The 20,323-nt window shown below is 61.0% G+C and overlaps 1 protein-coding gene across 2 annotated transcripts; it reads right to left on the minus strand.

Annotated features, from left to right (window-relative positions):
* Positions 1–71: 71 nt before the first annotated feature.
* Positions 72–20,323, minus strand: ARAP3 (ArfGAP with RhoGAP domain, ankyrin repeat and PH domain 3). 2 transcript variants are annotated; one of them, XM_058848600.1, is made up of 34 exons: positions 20,186–20,323; positions 17,649–18,728; positions 17,017–17,075; positions 16,674–16,747; positions 16,180–16,250; positions 12,489–12,758; positions 12,071–12,140; positions 11,539–11,659; positions 11,160–11,347; positions 10,293–10,399; positions 10,011–10,210; positions 9,533–9,618; positions 9,087–9,269; positions 8,727–8,874; positions 7,753–7,884; positions 7,522–7,678; positions 7,286–7,388; positions 6,897–7,095; positions 6,743–6,806; positions 6,311–6,474; positions 5,955–6,167; positions 5,362–5,467; positions 4,747–4,894; positions 4,537–4,605; positions 4,175–4,249; positions 3,947–4,061; positions 3,685–3,813; positions 3,379–3,512; positions 3,141–3,223; positions 2,888–2,923; positions 2,410–2,473; positions 2,180–2,317; positions 1,868–1,906; positions 72–1,270 (listed from the first exon to the last, which is right to left on the minus strand). In XM_058848600.1, exons 2-34 carry the CDS (start codon positions 18,686–18,688, stop codon positions 707–709), a joined length of 5,349 nt encoding a protein of 1,782 aa, XP_058704583.1. In that variant the 5' UTR covers positions 18,689–18,728; positions 20,186–20,323; the 3' UTR covers positions 72–706. The 2 variants fall into 2 exon arrangements, with proteins under 2 accessions (XP_058704583.1, XP_058704584.1); XM_058848601.1 differs by lacking the exon at positions 20,186–20,323 and adding an exon at positions 18,880–19,055.

Consider the following 20,323-nt stretch of genomic DNA (forward strand, 5'->3'; position numbering starts at 1 on the left):
TGGCACCCCAATCTCCCCATCTGCCAGACCCTGGCATCCTTCACCCCTCCTCCTGCAGTGACCAAACCCTCCAGAGTACAAATAAACCTTTATTTCTCCCTGCTGGTGGCAGGACACAAACACTCTCACTGAGGAGGGGCTGCCCTCCATTGCCAGGACTACACACCGGGCACACACGGCCAGCCCTGCTCCTGCTGCTCCCCCTTTCCCCCCCAATATTCACCACAGCGGATTCAAGAAGGGAAGGGGGGATGGCTTGGGTGTCCTGGCCCTGCCCCGCAGGCCCAGTGCTGGAGAGGGGACACGCTGTGCTCCCCGTGCTGGCAGGCACCCTGTGCCGCCTGCCTGGCACGGTGCCGTGCTGCCAAAACACGCGGGCACCACGTTCCTGCTTTTGTTTTCCCCTTTGCTTGCGTCCCTCGGTGCTGGGCTCGATGACAGATGTGCCACCCATGAGCAAGGGCACAGGGGGCAGCAGTCCCAGCCCTCCCCCCAGGGGGTACCACGGCCCAACATCCTGGTCGCCACTTGTCCCTTTGGTTCCTGATCCCAGCCTGGCTCCGGGATGAGGAGGAGGAAGAGCGTGGGGGTTCCATGATGTGGGAGTGTGGGGTACCCATCATCTCTGCCACTGGGGTACCCATCATCGCTGCCACCGGGCATGACCTGACCCCCAGGTCGGTGGCCACCCCTTTGGCCCAGCAGGTCACGTCACTGGCTGGCCTGGCCCTGGGGGTTGGCCATCGCTCTTCCTGAGGATGACGCTGCTGAGCTCCTGGATCAGTTTGTCACTGATGGGTGAGGGAGGCTGCAAGCTCCTCTTCCTGGGCAGCTCTGGGGTGGTCTCTGCCGTGGGGCTGCTCCCCGGTGTGGCTGCCTGCTCCCAGTCCCTGCCCAGTGCCAGGGAAGGCTCCATGTTCCTCTCCAGAGAGGATGTTTTGGTGGGTCTGACCCCCGGGGCTGGAGCTTTGCTGCTCTCCAAGTTCAAACCCCTCTCGAGGGACACAGCTTTGGTGACAGAGGGACCTGTCACCCTGTGGGCTGGGCTGGCAGGCAGCGAGGAGCGCAGGGCAGTGCCTGGAGGCTGCTCAGGGAACGGAGATGGCTTCTTGGACCTGTCCACGGGGGGCATGGCCAGCTCTGCCAGCAGCTCCTGCCCCAGGTCCAGCGCCGCCAGCTCGGGGAAGTTCCCCACTTCCTCGTAGACAGGATCAATGTCTGCCTCCTTCTCCTGCTGCTCCTCCAGGGAGTCCTGCTGGATCTTCATGGGCTGGGGAGGGCAGGGGGCAGGGTGAGGGGCAGTGCTCACACAGCTCAGCTGTACCCCCGTGTCCCCCTCACCCTGCACTGCCTCACTGTGGGGCCGATACCCGCAGGGGACCCTCCCTCCACCGGGTCCTTGGCTCAGGCACTGCAGCCCTTCCTTCCTGAGGAAGTGGGGTTTGATCCCTGCCGGGCATGGTCCATGCCACCAGCCCAGCACCCCTCGGCAGAGGGTTCCGGGGTGGGGCAGCAGGTGGATGCCACGCAGAGCACAAAGCCAGGTGAGATGAGGTTCAACCTGGTGGCCTTTTTGGAAATAACCTGATGACAAGGCACACCTAAACCTCTTTTCCTCACATTTCTTCTGGTGATACTCTATGGGCAACGTGTGCCCAGCAGGAGACGCTCTGGGAACTGGGCAGGACTGATGTGGTCTTGCTTGCCCACACTGGGACTGCGCAGGGACCCACACCCCCAGGCAGGGAACACGCAGAGCAGTGGGCACACAAGGTGGGCACATCTCCGAGTGCCCGTGGGACGCTGCAGGTGAGCCCTGGCACCGTGCAAAGCCAGCAGGGGATGCTCCACGTGTGCAGGTACTTACAAAGAACATGGACAAAGTCCTTCGCGTGTGCAGGCGGCGCTAGAAACAGAGGAGACGGACAGGGGTGAGCACGGAGAGCTCGGAGCAGGGCCACGGGTGTCTGGGCAGGCAGGGGAGGGGCAGAGGGTGCAGGAGCCTGCAGGCACGGAGAGCTTGCCACGGACACGGGCACGGACACGAGCATGGCACGCACAGCACCCATCAGTGCAGCAGCCCCTCCAGCCCTGAGGTGGGCACAGGGTCTTGTGGCAGGGACAAGGAGCAGGATGGGCACAGGAGCACCTGTGGGCAGGGGAGCCGCAGGGGCTTTACCAGGGTTTGGTTGGCAGAGAGCATGGTGGCATCAGTGCTGTCCCCGTGCAGGGGCACCAGTGGCATGGTCCCGAATTTCTGCTTGGCGAGGTCGGAGGAGGAGCGTCGGCGCAGGACCACGGGGCGCAGGTCGTCGTGCTGTGCACAGGGACAGGGGGGGACAGGGGTCATGCCCTGCCAGCCCCGTCTCCACCCTGCCCAGCTGGGTGGCACCACCAGCCTGCACCCACCTGAGCCTTGAGGATGCTGGTGGTCCAGTCCCACAGCTCAGCCTGCCCTGAGCACACCAGGTACCTGCACAGCAAAGAGTGGAGAAGCTGCCAGGGAGTGGGTACAGTGGGGCCCATGTCCCCTTGTCACCTTGTCTGTGAGCCTGGGGCTCTCAGGTTCATCTACACCCCATGGGGCTAAATCTCTGAAAATCTCTGCATGCCCAAATTGCTGCTTTAGGGCAAGGTGAAAAATTTTTGGGCACCCAGCAGCTCCCAGGGGTGCTGGTGTGGGTGGGGAGGCAGGAAGGCTGTGTGGTCCCTGGAGCCTGGCTCCCATCCTGTGCCAGGGACAATGTGGCCCCACCACTCTGCCTCTCAGGTGCCCCAGCTCTGCCCTGACCCCAGGGCCTTGAACCACTGTCCCTGGCTGTCCCACTAAAAGTGGGGACAGATCTTGACCTCCCCCAGCCCCAGGACAGCAGGGGAAGGTACTCACAGCTGCTGCTTGTCCAATGTCAGTGTGAAACCCCACCTGGAAAGGAACACAACGCTGTAGGGCAGCACTGCCAAGCTCAGACACAGCCTGGAGTCTGTGGCCAGTGGGGCAGGGGGCTGAGCTCGCCCCATGGGCACAGGCTTTGGGTCCAGGCAGAGGCTGGTGTACTCCAGCAGCCAGGCTTGGGTTGCAGGTGCAGGGACTGAGGGATGGATATCTGCCCCAGTGTCAGGGCTCAGAAGGTCCTACTTACTGAGCTGGTGGCTTCAGCTTCTTCCTAATGCCCATGTAAATCTTGGCTGCGTCCAGGGGCCACTCACGCTCTGGCTTGGCACTCTGGGAAAGGACATCCTGTGGGTCAGCCCAGCTCTCTGCCAGCCTCCCTGCCAGGAGGACAGCCACCACTGTGCCACTGCTGTCCCCAGGCTCCTCCTCCCTGCCTCTCCTCCCAGCCCTGGCACTCAGGTCCCCCCCACAGCATCCCCCAGTACCCTCTTCTCCTTGAGCAGCAGCAGCCTCCTGTCCCGGATGACAAAGTAACGCTCCTGAAATTTGTTCCCCAGCAGCTTGGGGGGCTCCTCACGGCATTTCAGCAGCCCACACTTGGGGGTCTCACGCTTGGCACCTGTCCAGCATGGGGACATGAGGGTCAGGAGGGCTGGCAGGGTGGGATTGCAGGGGGATCGCATCGGTGATGTGCCCCTGATGGTTGCAGGGTGGTGAGCAGAGCAAGGGGAAGCTCAGGCAGAGCTGTCCCCCTCTGGGGACACCTCTGGGTCCCTTCGTGCTTGCCTTACCTGTGAAGAGGCAGCTGCCCTCGCCGATGGGCACCTTCCTCACCAGCAGATACGCGGCGCTGGGCTCCGGGAGCTTGCACCACTGCAAGGCCTGCTCCAGCACCTTCTCCTTGGGGTGCAGGGGCCGCTCTGGGGACACAGGGACACGCTCACCACTGTGTCCCCTTCCCTGCGCCAGTCCCCTCTGCCAGCACCAGAAAGCCACCCACACTGCCCCCAGCCATGCCAGGAGCATCCCCCTGGGCCACCCTCCTGTGCTCACCCAGCTCCCCGTTCTCCAGTGCCTCAAAGGTCAGCCAGATGTCCAGGCTGGCAGCTACATTGCGCATCTCCAGCACCTGGTTGGTCAGTTCCTCTGCTGTCATCGTGGGGGACACCTGGGGCAGGACACATGGGGAGCTGTGCTGGGTGGTGCAGGATGGGTCCCAGGATGCGAGGAGCCTGTGTCCCTCCTCACCAGAGCATGGCACAGCCCTGCTTTGGGACTCACCTTCAGTGTGACGCAGCAGTCGGGCACCTTCTGCTCCAGGTAAACCTCGATGATGAGGTCCCCTGCCTGGGAGAGCTGTGGGGAGAGCGGGTGGTGTTGGTGCTGGTGTGGGTGCTGAGCACATCCCACCTTCCCAGGGGCTGGAGATGGTGTCCTGGGAAGCTGGGGCTGCTTCTCCCCTGGGCAGGAGCCTCACGGTGATGGGCACAGCAGAGATAAGAGAGGGAACGTCCTTTCCCAAATGTGGATATGGGACACTGGGGACCCAGGGTGGGTGGCTGGGAGTGTCCCCATCCCCCAGCCAGTCCCACCAGGCCAGGGGTCCCTGGTGTGGTGGGGGACAACCAGCACATTCCCAGTACCTGGGTGTCCTTCCAGGTGGTGATCAGGCTGTTCTCCAGATCCATCTGGGATACCTGATCCTCATCAATCTGCCGGAGGAAGGGTGCACAGGGTCAGTGTGGAGCGGGACATGGCTTGAGGACACAGAGCCATGCGGAGGGATGCAGCGGGAGGCAGAAGTGGGCAGGAGGATCCAAGGGGGTCTGGCTCAGACCCAGGCCCCTGCTTACATTGAAGATGCTGACGTAGTTGTCGATGAGATCTTCCATCACCTTGACCTCGTGCTCCCCTTTGCCATCGGTCTGGAAGAGGCTGGGCGCAAAGAGCAGCGACAGGTTCTTGGTGCTCATCTGGTTGAGGTCTGCACATTTCTGCACCCTGGCACAAGGAGCACAGAGGTGAGGGGCTGGTCCTACTCAGCCACCCTCCTCTGCCTCACACAAACAGCCTGGATGTCCCCAGCCCCTCTGCAGTGGGAACTTCAAACTGGGCAGTTCCTGTTTTGAGAATTTCCCTCTGCAGTCAAACCAGACAACAGTGTGACCTCAAACTGTGACTCAAGACTGGAACTGAGTGTTTTCTGTCTTTCTGGGGAGCTGGATGACATTTACAGCCTTACAGGTTGATGTCCCCTAGTCCCAAACCTCCTGTCACTCCCCCTTGCTGCAGGATGACTTTGGGAAATTTCAAGGCATCCCAGACACATTCCAGCACCAGCTGAGTGGGTGGAACAGGGCGTGGGGGATCCTCATCTCTTAGGGATAGGAGCCAGCATTCCCTGGGCATCAGGGAGACCCCACAGTGCTGGCTGGACCAGGGGACCCCAAGGGGAGGGCCCCACTGACCGGTAGAGGTGCCCGATGAGTGCAGCCAGGGTCTTGTGGTTGAGGCGAGGCAGGCGATGGATGAGCTCCTTGTACCGCTCCAAGCGCTGCGGCTTCGAGGAGATTTCTGCAGGGAGGAAAACCAGATCCTGGCTGAACCCAGCAGATCCAGAGGTGACACCAAGGCTGGCACCAGGACCCCATCCAGAGGAACGCTGGCCCCAGGAAACCCAGAGAGGAGCAGTGTGGACAGGATGTCTGAGCCTGAGAGAAGTTTCAGCCTTTCATGGGCTCATCTGTTCCCAGGGGAAAAGTTCCTGGGAACAGTTTCTCTCCAGAGTTGTGTTATTGTAAAGAGATAATATTTCCCAAAACAATACAGAGCAGATGTCCTTGGTGTGTTTTCTCTGGTCCCACCAATGGGACCAAAGGGGGTGTTGTTCCTTCTACCAGTCAGGGTAACCTGGCTGGAAAAATTATATAAGGGTTGAAAAAACCCCAAATAAAGGCTTTTCAGCCACAGGAAAACTGATTGTGTGTGGTGTTCGAACTTGGACTCTTGCCCAGTATTTCGTGTCCTCTAGCGGCAGAGCAGGGCTGGGTGAAGGAGATACCTGCAGCCTCCTTCCACTGCGGGTGCAGCTCCAGGGTGAAGATGGGATCTTCCAGCTCCCGGAAGAACCTCTTGAGCACGTCAGTGACGTCCTCGATGAAGTTGTCGCTGATGCGCAGCTTGACATTGCGAGCATCCCGCCGGAACTCCTCCATCAGTACCTTGATCCGGGACTTGGCTCCGTTCTTGCGGTAAATCCCCTCGTGCCGCAGCCCTGGGACAGGGACATGGGGTCACAGGGGCTGGATCCTGCTCAGAGGATCCCTCATGGAGCTGGCGGCCCTGGAGCGGCGCCTCCTGCCCGGATCCATCGGCCATCCCGATGTGCCGGCGGATGCCGGGGCGTGCTGGGCTCACCGTACTGGGTGATGAAGGCGATGCAGGAGTCCACGATGATGGGGATGTCCCCCCGGCTCAGCTGCTGGTCCCTCAGGGCATTGCCCCGGCCCCCTGCTGACGCCTGGATGTCACCGTACCACGCTGCCGAGTCCGCCCGTGACAAGCCCTGCAGGTAAAATGTCCTGAGAGCAACAAGGGCAGAAAAGAGGGAATGAGGGTTGTCACAGGGTCAGGTTATCCCCTCCTGCCTGTGATAGGGAGCAAGAGCCAGCCAGACTGAGCCAAGGGACACCCTACCCCACCAAAACACCTCTGCAAGCCCTGCTGTCCCAGTAACTTCCCCACCAGGGATTTGGGATCATCATCAGCCCATCCATCCGTGCCTTTGCCCTGGGCAGCATGCTGAACTCGCTTGGCCCATTCCCCATCATCCCCACAGCCAGGACTCACCTCCCCATCTCCACCAGGACCAGCAGCTCCTTCTTCTCCGGGGTGTCCGTGGCGGGAACCAGACCTACATTGGGGTGAGAAGCTGAGGAGTCAGAGCCACGTGGTGGTGGCACAGCCACCCCACGCAGTGCCTGTCCCGGGCTGTGACACTCACTGAGCTCCTGCAGCCGTCGCAGGTTGATGCTGTCCTCGGCCCCGTCCTCCTTGGCGGGGCAGATGAAGAGGTGGCCCTTCTGCAGGATGAAGAAGGCCCGCTGCCAGCGCTCGGGGTTCAACATGCACTTGTAGCGCAGCTGGCCCACACGCTGGAACTCATAGCCCAGCAGGCAGTGGCAGCTCATGGGGGTGAACCACTGTGGGGTGGAACAGGAGATGAGCGGGGTGAAGACGGGGCTCCATGCCCAAGGACTGACCCCCACAAGGATGGGAGCCCCTGGAAAGGCGGGAGAGTGCTTCCCACAGCGGATGAAGAGCACGAGGAGCTCTGAGGAATCACAGTAGGGAAGCAGGGACAGAGCTGGGGACACGTTGAGGCCGACTCACCTTGCCGATGGCGCTGGCCCAGGCTTGCAGCGTTTCGGGCCCATCAGTTCCCAGCTGCTGCACTTTTTCCCCAGTGAGGAAGAGCTCAAGGGTGAAGCGAAACCTGCAGAGGATGAACCAGCCCATGAGGACAACCCTGCCCCTGCCCCCAGAGCCAGAGCAGCCACTGCACCGAGCAGGGAGCCCAGCCCTGCTGTCTGTGTGCCCCACGCTCTCTGGGGCACAGCTGGGGGTACCTCTCAGTGGGGCCGGGGCTGGTGAGTGCCTGGTGGGCTCTGTTGACCCCCAGGGAGATGAGATCCCCGCTGTCAACGTGGCCCAGGGGCTCAGTGCATTTCTCAGTCTCGAAGAAGAGCAGGGCTCTCTCCAGGGAGCACCACGTGCGCTGGAAGTCTGCAGGAACGGCGGAGGGTCAGTGGCACTGGGGTGGGCACCCGCTGACTCCCTCCCACGCTGCCCACGCTCACCCTCTTTGCTCTTCCTGGCCCCTGGGAGCTTTGGGGGGGCCGTGGCCCGGTACAGGTACCCGCTGTGTGTCACTGGCTGGGTGATCTCGTTGTAGACCCCCTCTGGACCCGGGTCCCGCGCTCGGGGGCTCCCTGTGGGACACGGTAATGAGGGTGGGGTGGGAATTCCAAGCACAGAAAATTCTCAAAATCTCATCCAGGTAGGCCCAAACACAGAAATGAATACAGGGTTCAAGTGAAGACTTTAGAAAAAGCTTCTGGATTTAGAGACCGCAAGCAAGAAAGTAAGTTTATAGTTTAAATAGAAAAACATTAAGCTAAGTAGTAGAAAGTTTTAAAGTTAAGACATATAAGTTGTTATAAAAATAATAGAAAAATTAAAATATAACTAATAGTTTTGTATATCATTATATACATTAATATGTATATCATTTATATTTGTATATCATTAATTGAGAGTCTGCATTACAGCAAAAGTGTATAAAACAAAATAATTAACTATTAGTGTAAAAGTAAAAACATTCTTTTGTAATAATCGTTTATTAACTAATTAACCTTTAAAAAACCTTGTAGCCTGTAATCTTATAACCACCAACCACAAACACCTATCACACAGAATAAAAACGTTCTCACTTCTTCATTAAAAAAAATAAAAATAAATAAAATCATGCTTTAAAATGTCTTCCAATAGTTATATCTCTCTTAAAATCCCAAAAGGGTGGGAGCAGGCACCCACCAAACTGTGGCTGCCAGAGGGAGATCCCACTCGTGCAGGTGTAGGCAGGCATGGGGTTCCCAGAGGAGCCTGCTAGTCAGAGATTCCAGAGGAATCCTTCAGCAGTGATCCCCCAGGGAGCCAGGACAGCTGACACCCACAGTGTCCCCAGCCTTGGGCCATGCCAGGAGGGGCAGGGACAGCAGCAAAGAGGAATTTCTTCCACCACAGCCAGATGGGGCTCGAGGGTCCCCGTTACCTGAAAGGTTCCTGGGCCTTTTGCTCTCTGGTCCCCACCAAAGATCCTCGCTGGCAGCAGGATCAGAGGCCAGAGCGGCCTCTGAGGATGAGAAGAACTGCAGGATGGTCTTGAGCAGGGCTGGTCCTGCCACTGCAGTGCACAGTGCCTGGAGTGAAACGGGCACATTCAGGGACCACATCCTGGCTCATGGAGACCCCAGGTCCCCCCCAGGGCTGCTCCAAGGCAGCCAAACCAGGGCACAACCTCCCCAGATCTGCCTGGCACCAGGGAGTGAGCACATGCAGCCAGGCAGGAGGTGCTGGCACCTCAGACCAGGAGCTCTGGGGAGGCTTCCAAGCACCCCGAGGTGTCCCTTACCTGGAGCACCTCCTCCTGAGTGGCGTAGTGCGGGTGGGGCAGGCGGTACCGTCCCTCCCGGTACTTGCGGGTGATGAAGTCCCGTCTCTGCTCGGCGCCGCTGTCCGGGGTGATGGCCTCGGTGGCGGGGAGCCGAGCGGCCCAGAACCGGTTGGCTCGGTCATTTCCCAGCACGATGAAGAGCTATGGGAGAGTCCCGTGGTCATGCTGAGCCCCAGGGGCAGCAGGAGGAGCAGGATTCCCAGTATTCCTGCATCCCGAGGGAGACCGTGGGGCTGCTGCCCCAGCCGAGGAGCAGCCGGGCCCCTGAGCCCACCATGCCCTGCCCTGGCTGCCTCACCTGCACAATTTCAATTTCATTGGACAACTGAGTGCCTCACTTTTATGATTTCATTGCACCCCAAATGCCTCACCCACACAATTTCATTGCACCCTGAGTGCCTCACCTGCACAATTTCATTGGACCAGACGCTGGTGTCCAGCTTCAGGCTTTGCACCTTGGAAATGTTGGAGCCCAGGCTGCGGTGCTGCCCTGCAGGGAGCAGGAAAGTCAGAACCCTGTTAATCCTGCCGGGGAACTAGGCCCCAAGTTACACCCACAGCCCAGCCAGTGTGGCCAGCCCACACCCCCCAAGCATCAAGAGAAATAAAGGTTGGATATTAGGAAAAAGTTTTTCACAGAAAGGGTGATAAAGTACTGGAATGGCCTGCCCAGGGAGGTGGTGGAGTCACCAGCCCTGGATGTGTTTAAAAAAAGACTGGATGTGGCACTTGCTGCCATGATCTAGCTGAGGTGTCAGGGCTGGGTTGGACTTGATGATCTTGAAGGGCTCTTCCAACCCTGTGATTCTGTGAATTCTGTGAATTCTGTGAATTCTGTGAATTCTGTGAAGGTGCCCCTGTGTCCCCCGGGAGTTGTCCCACCTGCACACTGCTTGCAGATGACCACACACAGGTTGATGGATGCCCAGTCAGGACTCTGAGCCCAGCAGTCAGCGCAGTATTTGTTGGCTTTGTTGGACCAGATCTTCTCTGCCACCTCATAGTCGTAGAGCATCTCAGCGATGACCTCCTGCAGCGCCTCCATCCACTCCCGCTTCTCCCGCTCCGACTCCGCCACGAAGCTGGGAGCAGCAGCAAGGCCTCAGGGCACTGCACCCAGCCCGGCTGCTCCTCCCTCCTCATCCTCCCTGGATGCCCAGATACCTGAATGTTTTGGAGGGCGTGATGAGCTCGAAGCTGCGGCTCTTGGCCTCGCGGATGGTGGAGCCGCGCATCTCGATGAAGCACACGGCAATGCCCATTTTGAAGAACTGCAAATCAGAGAGACAGCGGTGCTGGCTCTGTTGGTGTGAACGCGCCACGCTGGGCGTGCCTGGGGTGTTGGGGCTGCAGCCACAGCATTCCAGCAGCCCAGCCCTGCTTTGCCCTGCCACTCTCTCAGCCACCTCTCATCTGACATAAAGCACCCTGCAAATACATTATGCCTTCAAATAAAAGGCAAGTTCTGCCCAGAATCCCTGAAATGTGGCTGTCCAGGTCCCTTTCTTTTGGGGACTGGAGTCAGAGGCACTCATAAAACAAATATCAACCTGAGCCAACACCTCAGGGCTGTGCTTAGTGCACAGCAGGCGGCCTGGAAGTGAGGTGATGGCAATAAAAACAGGGGTGCTAAGAAAATTCAGCAGGAAGGAAGTGAGGCATTCTGCAGGAAGCAGCAGCAGCAGCAGTGTGGGAGGTGACAGGGACAGCTGTCACTGCGAGCCCCCTGTGGAACAGGTATGTTTGCTGCTGATTGTGTGGCCATTGATCCAGCTGTCCTGGGATGGATTGGGATGCTTGGTGTGACCAAGACCAAAGTGTCTGCTGGTGATGATTGTAATTTGGTGATTGGCAGGGGGCTCCACTCCTGGTACACATCACTGCTGCCCTGGGCAGGATCTCCAGCTTCCTGCTCTGCCATTCCCTTTTTCCTGCCCACCCATTTCCTCTCTGCTCTCCCTTTGGCATCAGCCCTAGCTCAGCTCCCTCCACCCCTCTCATCCCATATCGGGGTCTGCTCTGGCCACAAACCTGCTCACTCTTGTACAGCCACATCTCAGGCAGGCTCAGGGCTGCGAAAACCTTGGATTTCTGTCCCTTCAGCTCCAGAGTTCCTGACTTCTGGCAGTGGGCAGTGTTGGCAGGCCGGGGCCGGGACCCCACCAGGCGCTGCTCCATCACCTTCTTCTGCAGCGTGGAGCACCACTCATTCCTCTGGGCTGGGGACCAGGCAGGAGGGAGCAGGGCTGAGCCCTTCCCAACAGCCCTGGCAGGGAGCAGAGCACCCAGAAGGCAGCCAGGGGATGTTTTGGGGATGGGGTGAGAGCTGCCTGCAGGATGCTCTGGCTGGAGAAGGGAGGCAGGGACAGTTCCTCAGGGCTGGTGGGCCCCAGCCTGGGTTTTCACTCACCCTCATTCTCAGCGCGGAACACAAAAATCCGATGGCTGGTGATGACCTGGAACTTGTTGTCCTTGGTGGAACGAGCCATTTCAATCACAGACAGTGGGATCACGCCTTTGGGATAGGGCTCCTGGAATGAGCCCCAGCTGGGGTTACCCCCTTTGCCCTTCCCACAGGGCACATCCATGACCTGGCTCATCTTCCACATCCCACTCAGGAGCCCCAGACATGGCCTGGCACATCTTCCACATCCCCTGGGTGCTCTGGTGGGTGCTGGGGATTAAGGAAGGGGTGGATTCATGACTGGGACCCTATTTCCAGCAGCACCTCCCCTTTCCTGCCCCTGCTAGCTGAGGGTCCCTTGCTATCCTGGGCTGCCTATGGCTGGGAACCTTCCGGGCATCGGCTGCTCCACCCTGGAGATGGCAGAGCACTGCTGGCTCCTTCCAGAAGGACAAGGGGAGGCAAAGGGGATGTGGCAGCTCCCCAGGTGGTGTCAAGGCTCAGCCTCCCCACCCTGCCCCACTCTGCCCCTCGGTACCTTCTCACTGCTGAAGTACATCAGGTTCTTCCCATCGAAACGAACGTAACGCCTCTGGAAGACATAGTTCCTGTTGGGATGGCAGAAAAGCTGTTGGGAAGGGGATGATTCCCCCTCAGAGACCCTTCCTCCTCCCAGGCACGGCTGCACAGAGGGCCTTGCAGCACAGCTGGGGTACCCAAGGTTTCCCTCTTCCACGGGGAGCACAGTGACCAGTGCAGCCACCTCAGCTCGCCTGAGGGGGCTTTACCTATGGGGGCTGCCCCATCCCTGGAAGTGTTCCAGGACAGCTGGATGGGCCTTGGAGCAACCTGGGGTAGTGGAAGGTGTCCCTGTCCATGGCAGGGTGTGGAATGAGATGATCTGAAGGTCTCTCCCAACCCAAAACCCGCTGTGATTCCACGCTTGCTGCACGTACCCCTGCGGGGACAGCTTGTCCAGCCAGCCACTGAGCATGGTGGGCCGGGGCTCCGACAGTGACGTGAAGCTGGCGTACGGGGAGATGGTGAGGTCATCCAGGACCTCGTCGGGGTACAGGTGGGCTGGCAGGCTGAACGGGGCGTCCTCGGCGCGCGGGGCCTCCACGGTGGAATATCCCTCGGTATCGTTCTGGACGATGCGCTCGATGAGCCGGCTCCGGCTCTCCTCGTCCTCGCTCCGGCCCTCGCTGCTGCACTCGCTGCTCGTCCTGAGGCAAAAGGGGCTGTGAGGGAGCTGGGCAGTGCAGCAGGGTCCTGTTCAATCCCACCCCAGCTGGGGGCACCTGGCACTGCTCCTGGCCTCATCCTGACCTGCTTGGGGCACCCAGGGATGGTGGGGTTTGCATCTCCGTGAGTGCTCAGGAGCCTCGTGGCCACTGGCAGCCTGAGGATCAGCCACGTGATGGCACAAAGGCTGGGGCTTCCCTGCTCTAGGGAGTGTCACACGGGCCCCCACCACACATCTCCAGACCCCTGGCATCACCTCCTTCCCCTCTTCACAGGCAGCAAAGGGAGGCCAGGTAGATCCCCAATCCCATGTCCTGCTCCCTCCCCCTGCCCCTCCAGCATTCCCAGCACTGTGAAACTCCTGCCATGACACCTTTGTGCCTGCTCTCGTGCCCAGCCAAAATTCTGGGCTGGTGGAACTCCTGCATCCACCTCCTTTCCTTGGGAAGCCATGCTAAACCCCCAGCCAGGCCTGCTGAGGCTCTCCAGCCGTAACAATAAAAGGAAATTATAAAAATAAACTGCTAAGCCTGCCCCTTCCCATCAGCCCTCTCAGCTAGGCATTTTTCTTCCCCTGGAAAGGAAATGTGCTGGAAAATGTCTGTCAGTCCCAGGGGCTCACAGGGGGCCTGCCCAGGTGTGATGGTGATGGGCAGGGAGACAGTTGTGGCAGCTGGGACACCCCAGCACCCACAGGAGAGCATCCCTGCCAAATTCCACTCTGAAATCCAGTGCCAGGGGGAGGAGGAGGCTCCTAACAAGGCAACAAGGATGATCCAATACTTGTCCCAGCTTCTGTCTGAGGAGCACCTGAGCAAACTGGGCATCTGCAGGGGACAGGGTGAGTGATGAGGACAGGGTCATGAGGGGAACTGAGAGGACTCTCCTGGCCATCCCTGCTGCAGCCACAGGAGCTGGGTGACAGCCGACAAAGCCAGCAGGAGCAAGGAGCAGAACCACGTGGGAAAGGAGCAGGTGAGCTCTGGGAATCCTCCTTGGAGACGGAGACATTTTTGGAGAAGACACCCACAGTGAGAAAATGTCTCCAGTGGAAGTTCACAAGAAGCTTCAGGACCAGTAGACAGACCCCAAACACCCCCTCTTCATAAATTCTCCCAACACCTGGCTTTGGGCACTGCCTCATCCTAGGACAGGCACCTTCTGAGGCCATCGGACATCAGATGTCCCTGATCCACAAGGATCAAACCCAAAATCTGCCTGGGAAGATGCTGGGCTGGAGCCATCCCAGCTGGGGGTCTGCTCCAGAGAAGTGGACAGGACTGAGGAGGGGACAGAGGGGGAAAACTCTGGCTCCAGGAAAGACAAGAAATGGCCCTGGGTGGCTTTGAGGCTTGGAGCACAAGGAGAATTGCTGTTGAATTAGCACAGCAGAGCCTTGGCAGGGTGACTCATCTGGCTGGAGTCCCAGGCTGCTCTGCAGATGCTTCAGGAAGGACTGGACCGGGAACGGTGTGGCTGGAGGACTCTGTGAGTCACAGGCAGCCTTGAGTACCAGGGCTGAGGGGGAGGCAGACCCACAGAAAGGGTCAGGGCAAGAGGAAAACGGGAAAAAATCTGTGACAGCTCCTTCCTGAGCTGTCACTGAAACTGAAGAGATGGAGAGCACTGAGCATCTGGCTGGGACAAGAAAGCCCACTGCGCCTGGTGAGTCTGACCCAGTCCCCTGAGCTCTGTGGGGTGACACGGACACAGCTGTGCCACCTCTCTGTCCTGCTGAGACCCATGGCTGGAGCAGGGCACCGGCATCTCAGGGGGCTGAGCATCACCAGGTGGATGCAGGTGCTCAGACTCAGAGCAGGTGAATCCCACACGATGCTCCTGCTGCACCCTCAGAGACCCAGCTCCAAGTCTGCAGGGAAGTTTGCATTCCTCCTCCTCTTTCTGAGGATATTTCCTCAGGTGAGGCGGCTCTGCCCACTCCTGACGCTGACACTGCCCACACCCCAAGCCAGGGAGCAGCGTGGGCCAGACAAAGCTCCCCCAGAACAGGGCAAGAGGAGTTACCACAGGTGGGAAGAGGGGCAGGACGGCCTCTCTGAAGTTTGGGACTGGGAAATATTTCCCATGACAAGCGGATTGGTGGGCTGCAGAGGATGCCTGGTCATCCCCAGTGACACAAGGATGAGGACTGGCTGAGCTGGACAAACAGCAGTGCTGCAGGGGAGGGTCAGGAGGTCCCACAGAGGCAGCAGAGCTGGGGCCAGGGCTGGCCAGCAGCCCCTCAGCAGCTGAGCAGGATCCACAGCTCTGCTCCAGGGAATCTGCTGGGACCAGCAGGGCTGGGTGTGGGAGGAAAGCGCTGGAGCAGCTGGATGATGGAGCCTGTGAGCACACTACAAAAGGTTCTCAAAGGCTTTTCTGCCTCCTGTCCCTCTCTCCACGCCCCAATCATGCTGGTGCTTGGAGAAAAAAACCATGCTGCTGCTCCTGACACTACTGATGGTCACATCCCACCTCTTCTCAGCCAGGCCAGCTGCAAAATCCCACAGCTGCAAGCTCCTGGCCAATTCCCTTGGGGTCCCAACTCCCTGGAAGCCACTGGATGCAGACAGGTCAGTGCCCAGCTCCTCTCTGACCCAGTCCAGAGGCTCCACAGGACAGTTCAGTATTTCTGTTTACAAAACTCCAGTTCCCAGGTATTTGCAGTTCCCTGTCCCTGGCTGTGATCTGTGCCACTGGACCAGGAGCCACTGCAGTGCCTCCCACCCAGAGCATGAGAGGGACCGGACCCACACTAGGGCAGAAAGGCTGGGCCAGAAAGGCTGGGCAGGCACTGGCCAGCAAAGCCACAGAGCTGCAGCTCACCTCCTCCTCTCTAAGCAACACAGGAAAAGGAGCCCTCCCCATGTGAAATGGGAAGAGCAGCTTTCCTTCCTCTTTCTGAGATGCTATCAGGAGTTATGGAAAGTACATTTCAAAAGCTTTTTAAAGGTGCCCCTCACAATTTCACTGTCCACCACCACAGAGTGAGCAGCAGATGCTGATCTGGTGCTGCTGGAGCCTTCAGGGATTGCACAACCCCTCATCTGGAGCTTGGAGCCATCTAATTTCTGAGTAATTCACATCCCCCATGGTGTTTCCCCATTCCCAGAGGCCAAATCCAGGTTCCTCTGGGTGTGCAGGTGCCCAGTGCCACCAGTGCTGCCCCATCTGTGCACTCAGAGATTTCTTGCCAAGCACTGTCCCTGCAAGGGCCACCCATCAGCACAGCTCCTCCTCATCTCCAAACCTGCTTCCAGGGACTGCTGACACACTCCCAGACACCCCTGATCAGCTCTGCCATGGGGAAAAGCCCCCATCCCCTCTCAGGCTGTCCCCAGGGGTGTGCCCTGGCCCCTGGCCCCAGCGCAGCCCCTGTGGCCCGCAGGAGCTGATCCCTACCTGCAGCCTTCTCGCTCCAGCTCCAGCTCGGACACGGCCTCGTAGCTCTGCTCAGAGGAGATGCCAACACCCTGGGAAGAGAGAATGGTCACATCTGCTGTCCCCTGTGCCCTGTCCCATCCCAGGCCCCCTCAGCCTGCCTGGCCTACAGTGCAGGGGCTCAGCCTGTGACCCTCAACCCAAAACAGAGTCACAAAATCTCCTGAGCTCAAGGGACACATCCAGTCCAACTCCAGGCTCTGCCCAGACCCCCCAGCAATCCCCCCTGTCCATCCCTGGCAGTGCTGTCCAAACACTCCTGGAGCTCTGGCAGCCTCGGGGCCGTGCCCATTCCCTGGGGAGCCTGGGCAGTGCCAGCACCTCTGGGGGAAGGAACTTCCCCAGGCACTGCCGGGCCCCGTGGCCTCACCAGCTGCAGCTCCCAACTTTGCAGCAGCTGGTGGGATGCAGAGTGGCAGCAGGGGACAGCCACCACCCCCACAGTGTCCCCTCACCTTTGTCTCCCGGGCTGGGGCCACATGGCCAAAGATGGTCTCGCTGTAGGGGCTGACGGGCGGATCATTCACCTCTGTGGGCAGAGATGGGGCAGGGAAAGGCATCAGTGGTGCCTGCGGGGAGGGAGAGACCAGCCAGGACTCCCAGTCCTTGCGAGGGACCCCCTGAGCCCACCACAGTGTGCCCCAGCACCCAGGGCACCTGCCTGGTGACACACGTGGGGTTGGGGCGTGCCTGGAACGGGCCACTCCGGTCCCCGAGCGGGGCAGGGGCAGGGGCAGGGCTGAAGGGTGGGCAGGGGGTGTGGGTGACCCCCTGTCCCCTGTGCTCCGGGGCTCTCACCTGGCTTGATGCTGGGTCTCTGTGGGATGGGGGGCAGGGCCCCGCTGGGCCAGCCGAGACTGCAGGGAAACAGGACAGGGTTACTGTGGCTGGACTGGCAGTCCGTGGTGCCCAGTCTGGCTGCACAGGAACACTGGATGCTGCTCCCGAGCCCAGCTTTGTCCCCTGGAGTGTGCAGCACCCCCTCCCTGCTCCCAGTGCCCTCCTTGCTCCCTTCTCTTCCCAATCCTGGCAATGCCGGGCTGTGTTTTCTGGGACTGTGGGACATTTCCCACCCCAGCATCTCCCACCTGGTCCCCAGCCCCAGAACTCTCACACAGCCACCCTCTCACCATGTTGGGGACCCCCAGCCCTGCTGCCACAGGGGCAGGCAAAGGGCAGCAGCCTCTCCCTGCATCCAGGAGGAGCCATCGGGGGGCCCAGGGCCATGCTGTCATCTCGGAGGGATCCCAGCTGCCGTACCCAGAGCTCGGGAAGGCACGGGGAGGGTGGGAAAAGGGGTTTGTCAGCACCTGGAGGCAGGCAGGGCCAGGCTGTGGGGAGGGTCTGGGGGATGTGAGGCTCCCTGGATCCTCATCTCTGCCTGCTGTGCTCCCGCTCCCTCCCAGGGCTGAGGGAAAGCATCGGCTTACTCAGACTTGTCCTGCGGCTGGGTCTGCTCCTGCGGGGACAGAGCCGGGGGCTGAGGGACACCCTCACCCCGGGGACCATCCTCTCCTCCCGGCTCCTCCGCGGCTGCTGACGGCCGCTCCAGTCCCTCGTAGATGATGTTGGACACCATCTCCAGGCGGCCCTGCCCCGAGCCCGCCTGCGAGGCTGTCCTGGGGCACGGCGAGGGGTCTCTCCTGGCTGGGGCGGGCAGGGGACCCTCCAGGGCACTGCCGGGGCTGGGCTCAGCTGTCGGGCCCCTGGGTCTGTGCCGCGGGGGGACGCACGGGACGGGCGGTGCGGATTTCTGCCGTGTCTCCGGGGTTTGTCCGTGACTCGGGGGTGGCCGCGGCTCCTCCCGAGCACTGTCCCGCCCTCTCAGCCGGGACGCTATCACTCCCATGGCCACGGCTGCCCCTGGATCAGCTCCGGGCTCCGGGCTCACCAAATCCGTGGAGCTCTCCCCTGGCACAAACCCCTCTAGTACCACAAAGGCTGCTGGTGCCCTCTCGCTGCCCGGGCCGTGTGCTGGCACCGTGGAGCGTGCCGGGGGCACGGGCACCAATCCCTGCTCTGGCTTTGAGCGAGGGAACACCGTCCTCGGCTTGGGAACCGGCTTCAGGGCGGGAGGAGCAGGGTCCTTCTCTCCAGGCGGTGCCTGGCTGGACACGGTGACACGGGGCTGCGTCCCAAAGGCGTCACCAGTCCCTCCCGGCTCTGCTCTCATGGCATCCTTGCCCTCCTGGGGGGCATCCGGGAGCTCCGTGCCTCGGGAATGGGTGTCTTCTGCTGCACGTCTGGCCCGGGATTGACTCAGCATCCGCGTCTGCTGCGCCAGGGTGAGGATCCTCTTGCGGTGCCCGGTGGCGGTGATGCCGATTTGCTGCAGGTGGTGGCTGTCCAGCGAGGTGGCATCTCTGGCCACATGGTATCCGTGCTGCTTGAAGACATCCCGGTACCGCTCCAAGTGGATGGTGGCCAGCCAGTCTGCGATATCCGAGTCAGGGCCGCACGGGGAGCTCATGGCCCTGGGGTGCCCCTGTGACGGATGCTCAGCCCATCATCTGTGCAAGGAAGGGAGAGAGGGGCTGAGGAGGCGGCAGGAAGGGAAAGGGGGTGGGTTCAGCTGCCGTGAAGGGCGCGGATCCCGCGGGTGGGAGCGCGGGATGCTGCCCGAGGTCCCCACGCCTCGCTGCTGTCCCCGCAGCCGCTCACCTCCCAGCTCCAGGAGCCGGCATCCTGATGTTCCCCCGCCCCAGCCTCTCCACCACTCCCCGGGGCTGCCCGAGCCGGATCCCGGTCCCGCTTTGTCGGTGGGGCCGTGACCCGAGCCCGGGCAGGAACTGAGCGTCCGGGGGCTGCCGGGGGAGCAGATGCCGAGAGCTGGGACCCGGCAGAGCCGCGCAGCCGCGGGGGTGTCCCGGGCAGATAACGGGGGAGCAGCGGGGCCCCTCCCAGGGGATGAGCTCCTGTGCCGGCCAGCTCGGGGAGGGCTCTGCGGCCGGAAGGGCCAGACCATAATCTCTCTCTCTGACTGCTGGCGAGGGCATGAGAGAGGTCAGCATGACTCACGGGCAAACAGAGGGGGGACAGCCTCCCACCCAGCCAGCCCCGGCCGGGCCGGACCCCCCACCGCCAGCACCCGCACATCCCCACCGAGGCACGGCCGGGCTCGTGTGGCACCAGGGACGCTCAGCCCGAAGGGATTCGCCGGCACAGAGCCTGCTGAGGGCCTTTTTCCCATGAATCACGCCGCTCCGCACTAAACCATCTGTGCTGACTGTGCTGCCACTGGGTCTTTTTCCAGTTCCTCCATTTCCCTCTATTGTTCGGCGCAGGCTTCCTTCCTGCTGCCTGCACGCTCCCACGCATCCCCTGCCCCCCTCCCGCGGGAGCCGCGTCCCGAGCCCGGCCGGGGAGAGCCGGGCTGAGCCCCCGCTGCTCAGCCCCGCCTGCCCAGCCCCGCCTGCGCAGCCCGGGGTGCTCGGCACGGGGAAGTGCCCTGGGAGGCTGCGGCTGTCGCCACCAGCACGTGGGGGACGCTGTCAGCGAGCAGGAGGCGACAGTCACGGCAGGGGCTGGGGGACGGGGCTGATGTTAGGATGGCGTAGGACCGGCAGAAAAGGCAGGGCAGGGATGTCCCACAGCGATTTGTGCGCCCCAGGGTTAAAGGGCTGTACCCGCTTCTGCCCAGCGGCCAAAATGGGGCAATTTCCCCCTTTTCATGCCTGTATCGCCCTGAGGGATCTGCGGCCGGCTCTGTCCTCTGCCTGCCCTGCCTGGGGCTTGTCCAGTGAGGAGATGGCTCCCGAGACCTCCCCGTTCCTGGGGCTCTGGGGCCGTGCCGAGCACCGTGTTGTGGTGTGGCATTTTGGGGCAGTGCAGCCGCGCCCACGGACAGGTGTGGACCATCCCTGTGCCTACAAACCCAGGCACGGTGACACGGCCTGTCCCAGGCCCTTCCCCACCGTCCCCAAATCTGTCCCATCCATCTCCTGGCACCCTCGCGGTTGTCCCTCACCTCTGGCCGGGCCCTCCGGAGGAGCAGCGCGGTGACAGTGGCGTGTGGGCTCCGGGGCCACCCCGCGCTGGGCTCCAGGGTGATGCCAAGGCAGTCCCGTGCAGGAACTGCTGCGGGCTCCGCAGCACCCAGCCTGCA

The sequence above is a fragment of the Poecile atricapillus genome, chromosome 13 (assembly GCF_030490865.1).
Source record: "Poecile atricapillus isolate bPoeAtr1 chromosome 13, bPoeAtr1.hap1, whole genome shotgun sequence".
Classification (NCBI taxonomy): Eukaryota; Metazoa; Chordata; class Aves; order Passeriformes; family Paridae; genus Poecile; species Poecile atricapillus.

What these genes read in the sequence shown, in the direction of transcription:
- ARAP3 (XM_058848600.1), bottom strand. Translation starts at nt 18,688, where the DNA reads ATGAGCTCCCCGTGCGGCCCTGACTCGGATATCGCAGACTGGCTGGCC. An exon ending in CCACCTGGAAGGACACCCAG is followed by an intron (nt 4,250 to 4,536) that starts GTACTGGGAATG and finishes CTCTCCCCACAG; the next exon opens with CTCTCCCAGGCAGGGGACCT. An exon ending in AAGCTGAAGCCACCAGCTCA is followed by an intron (nt 2,924 to 3,140) that starts GTAAGTAGGACC and finishes GTTCCTTTCCAG; the next exon opens with GTGGGGTTTCACACTGACAT.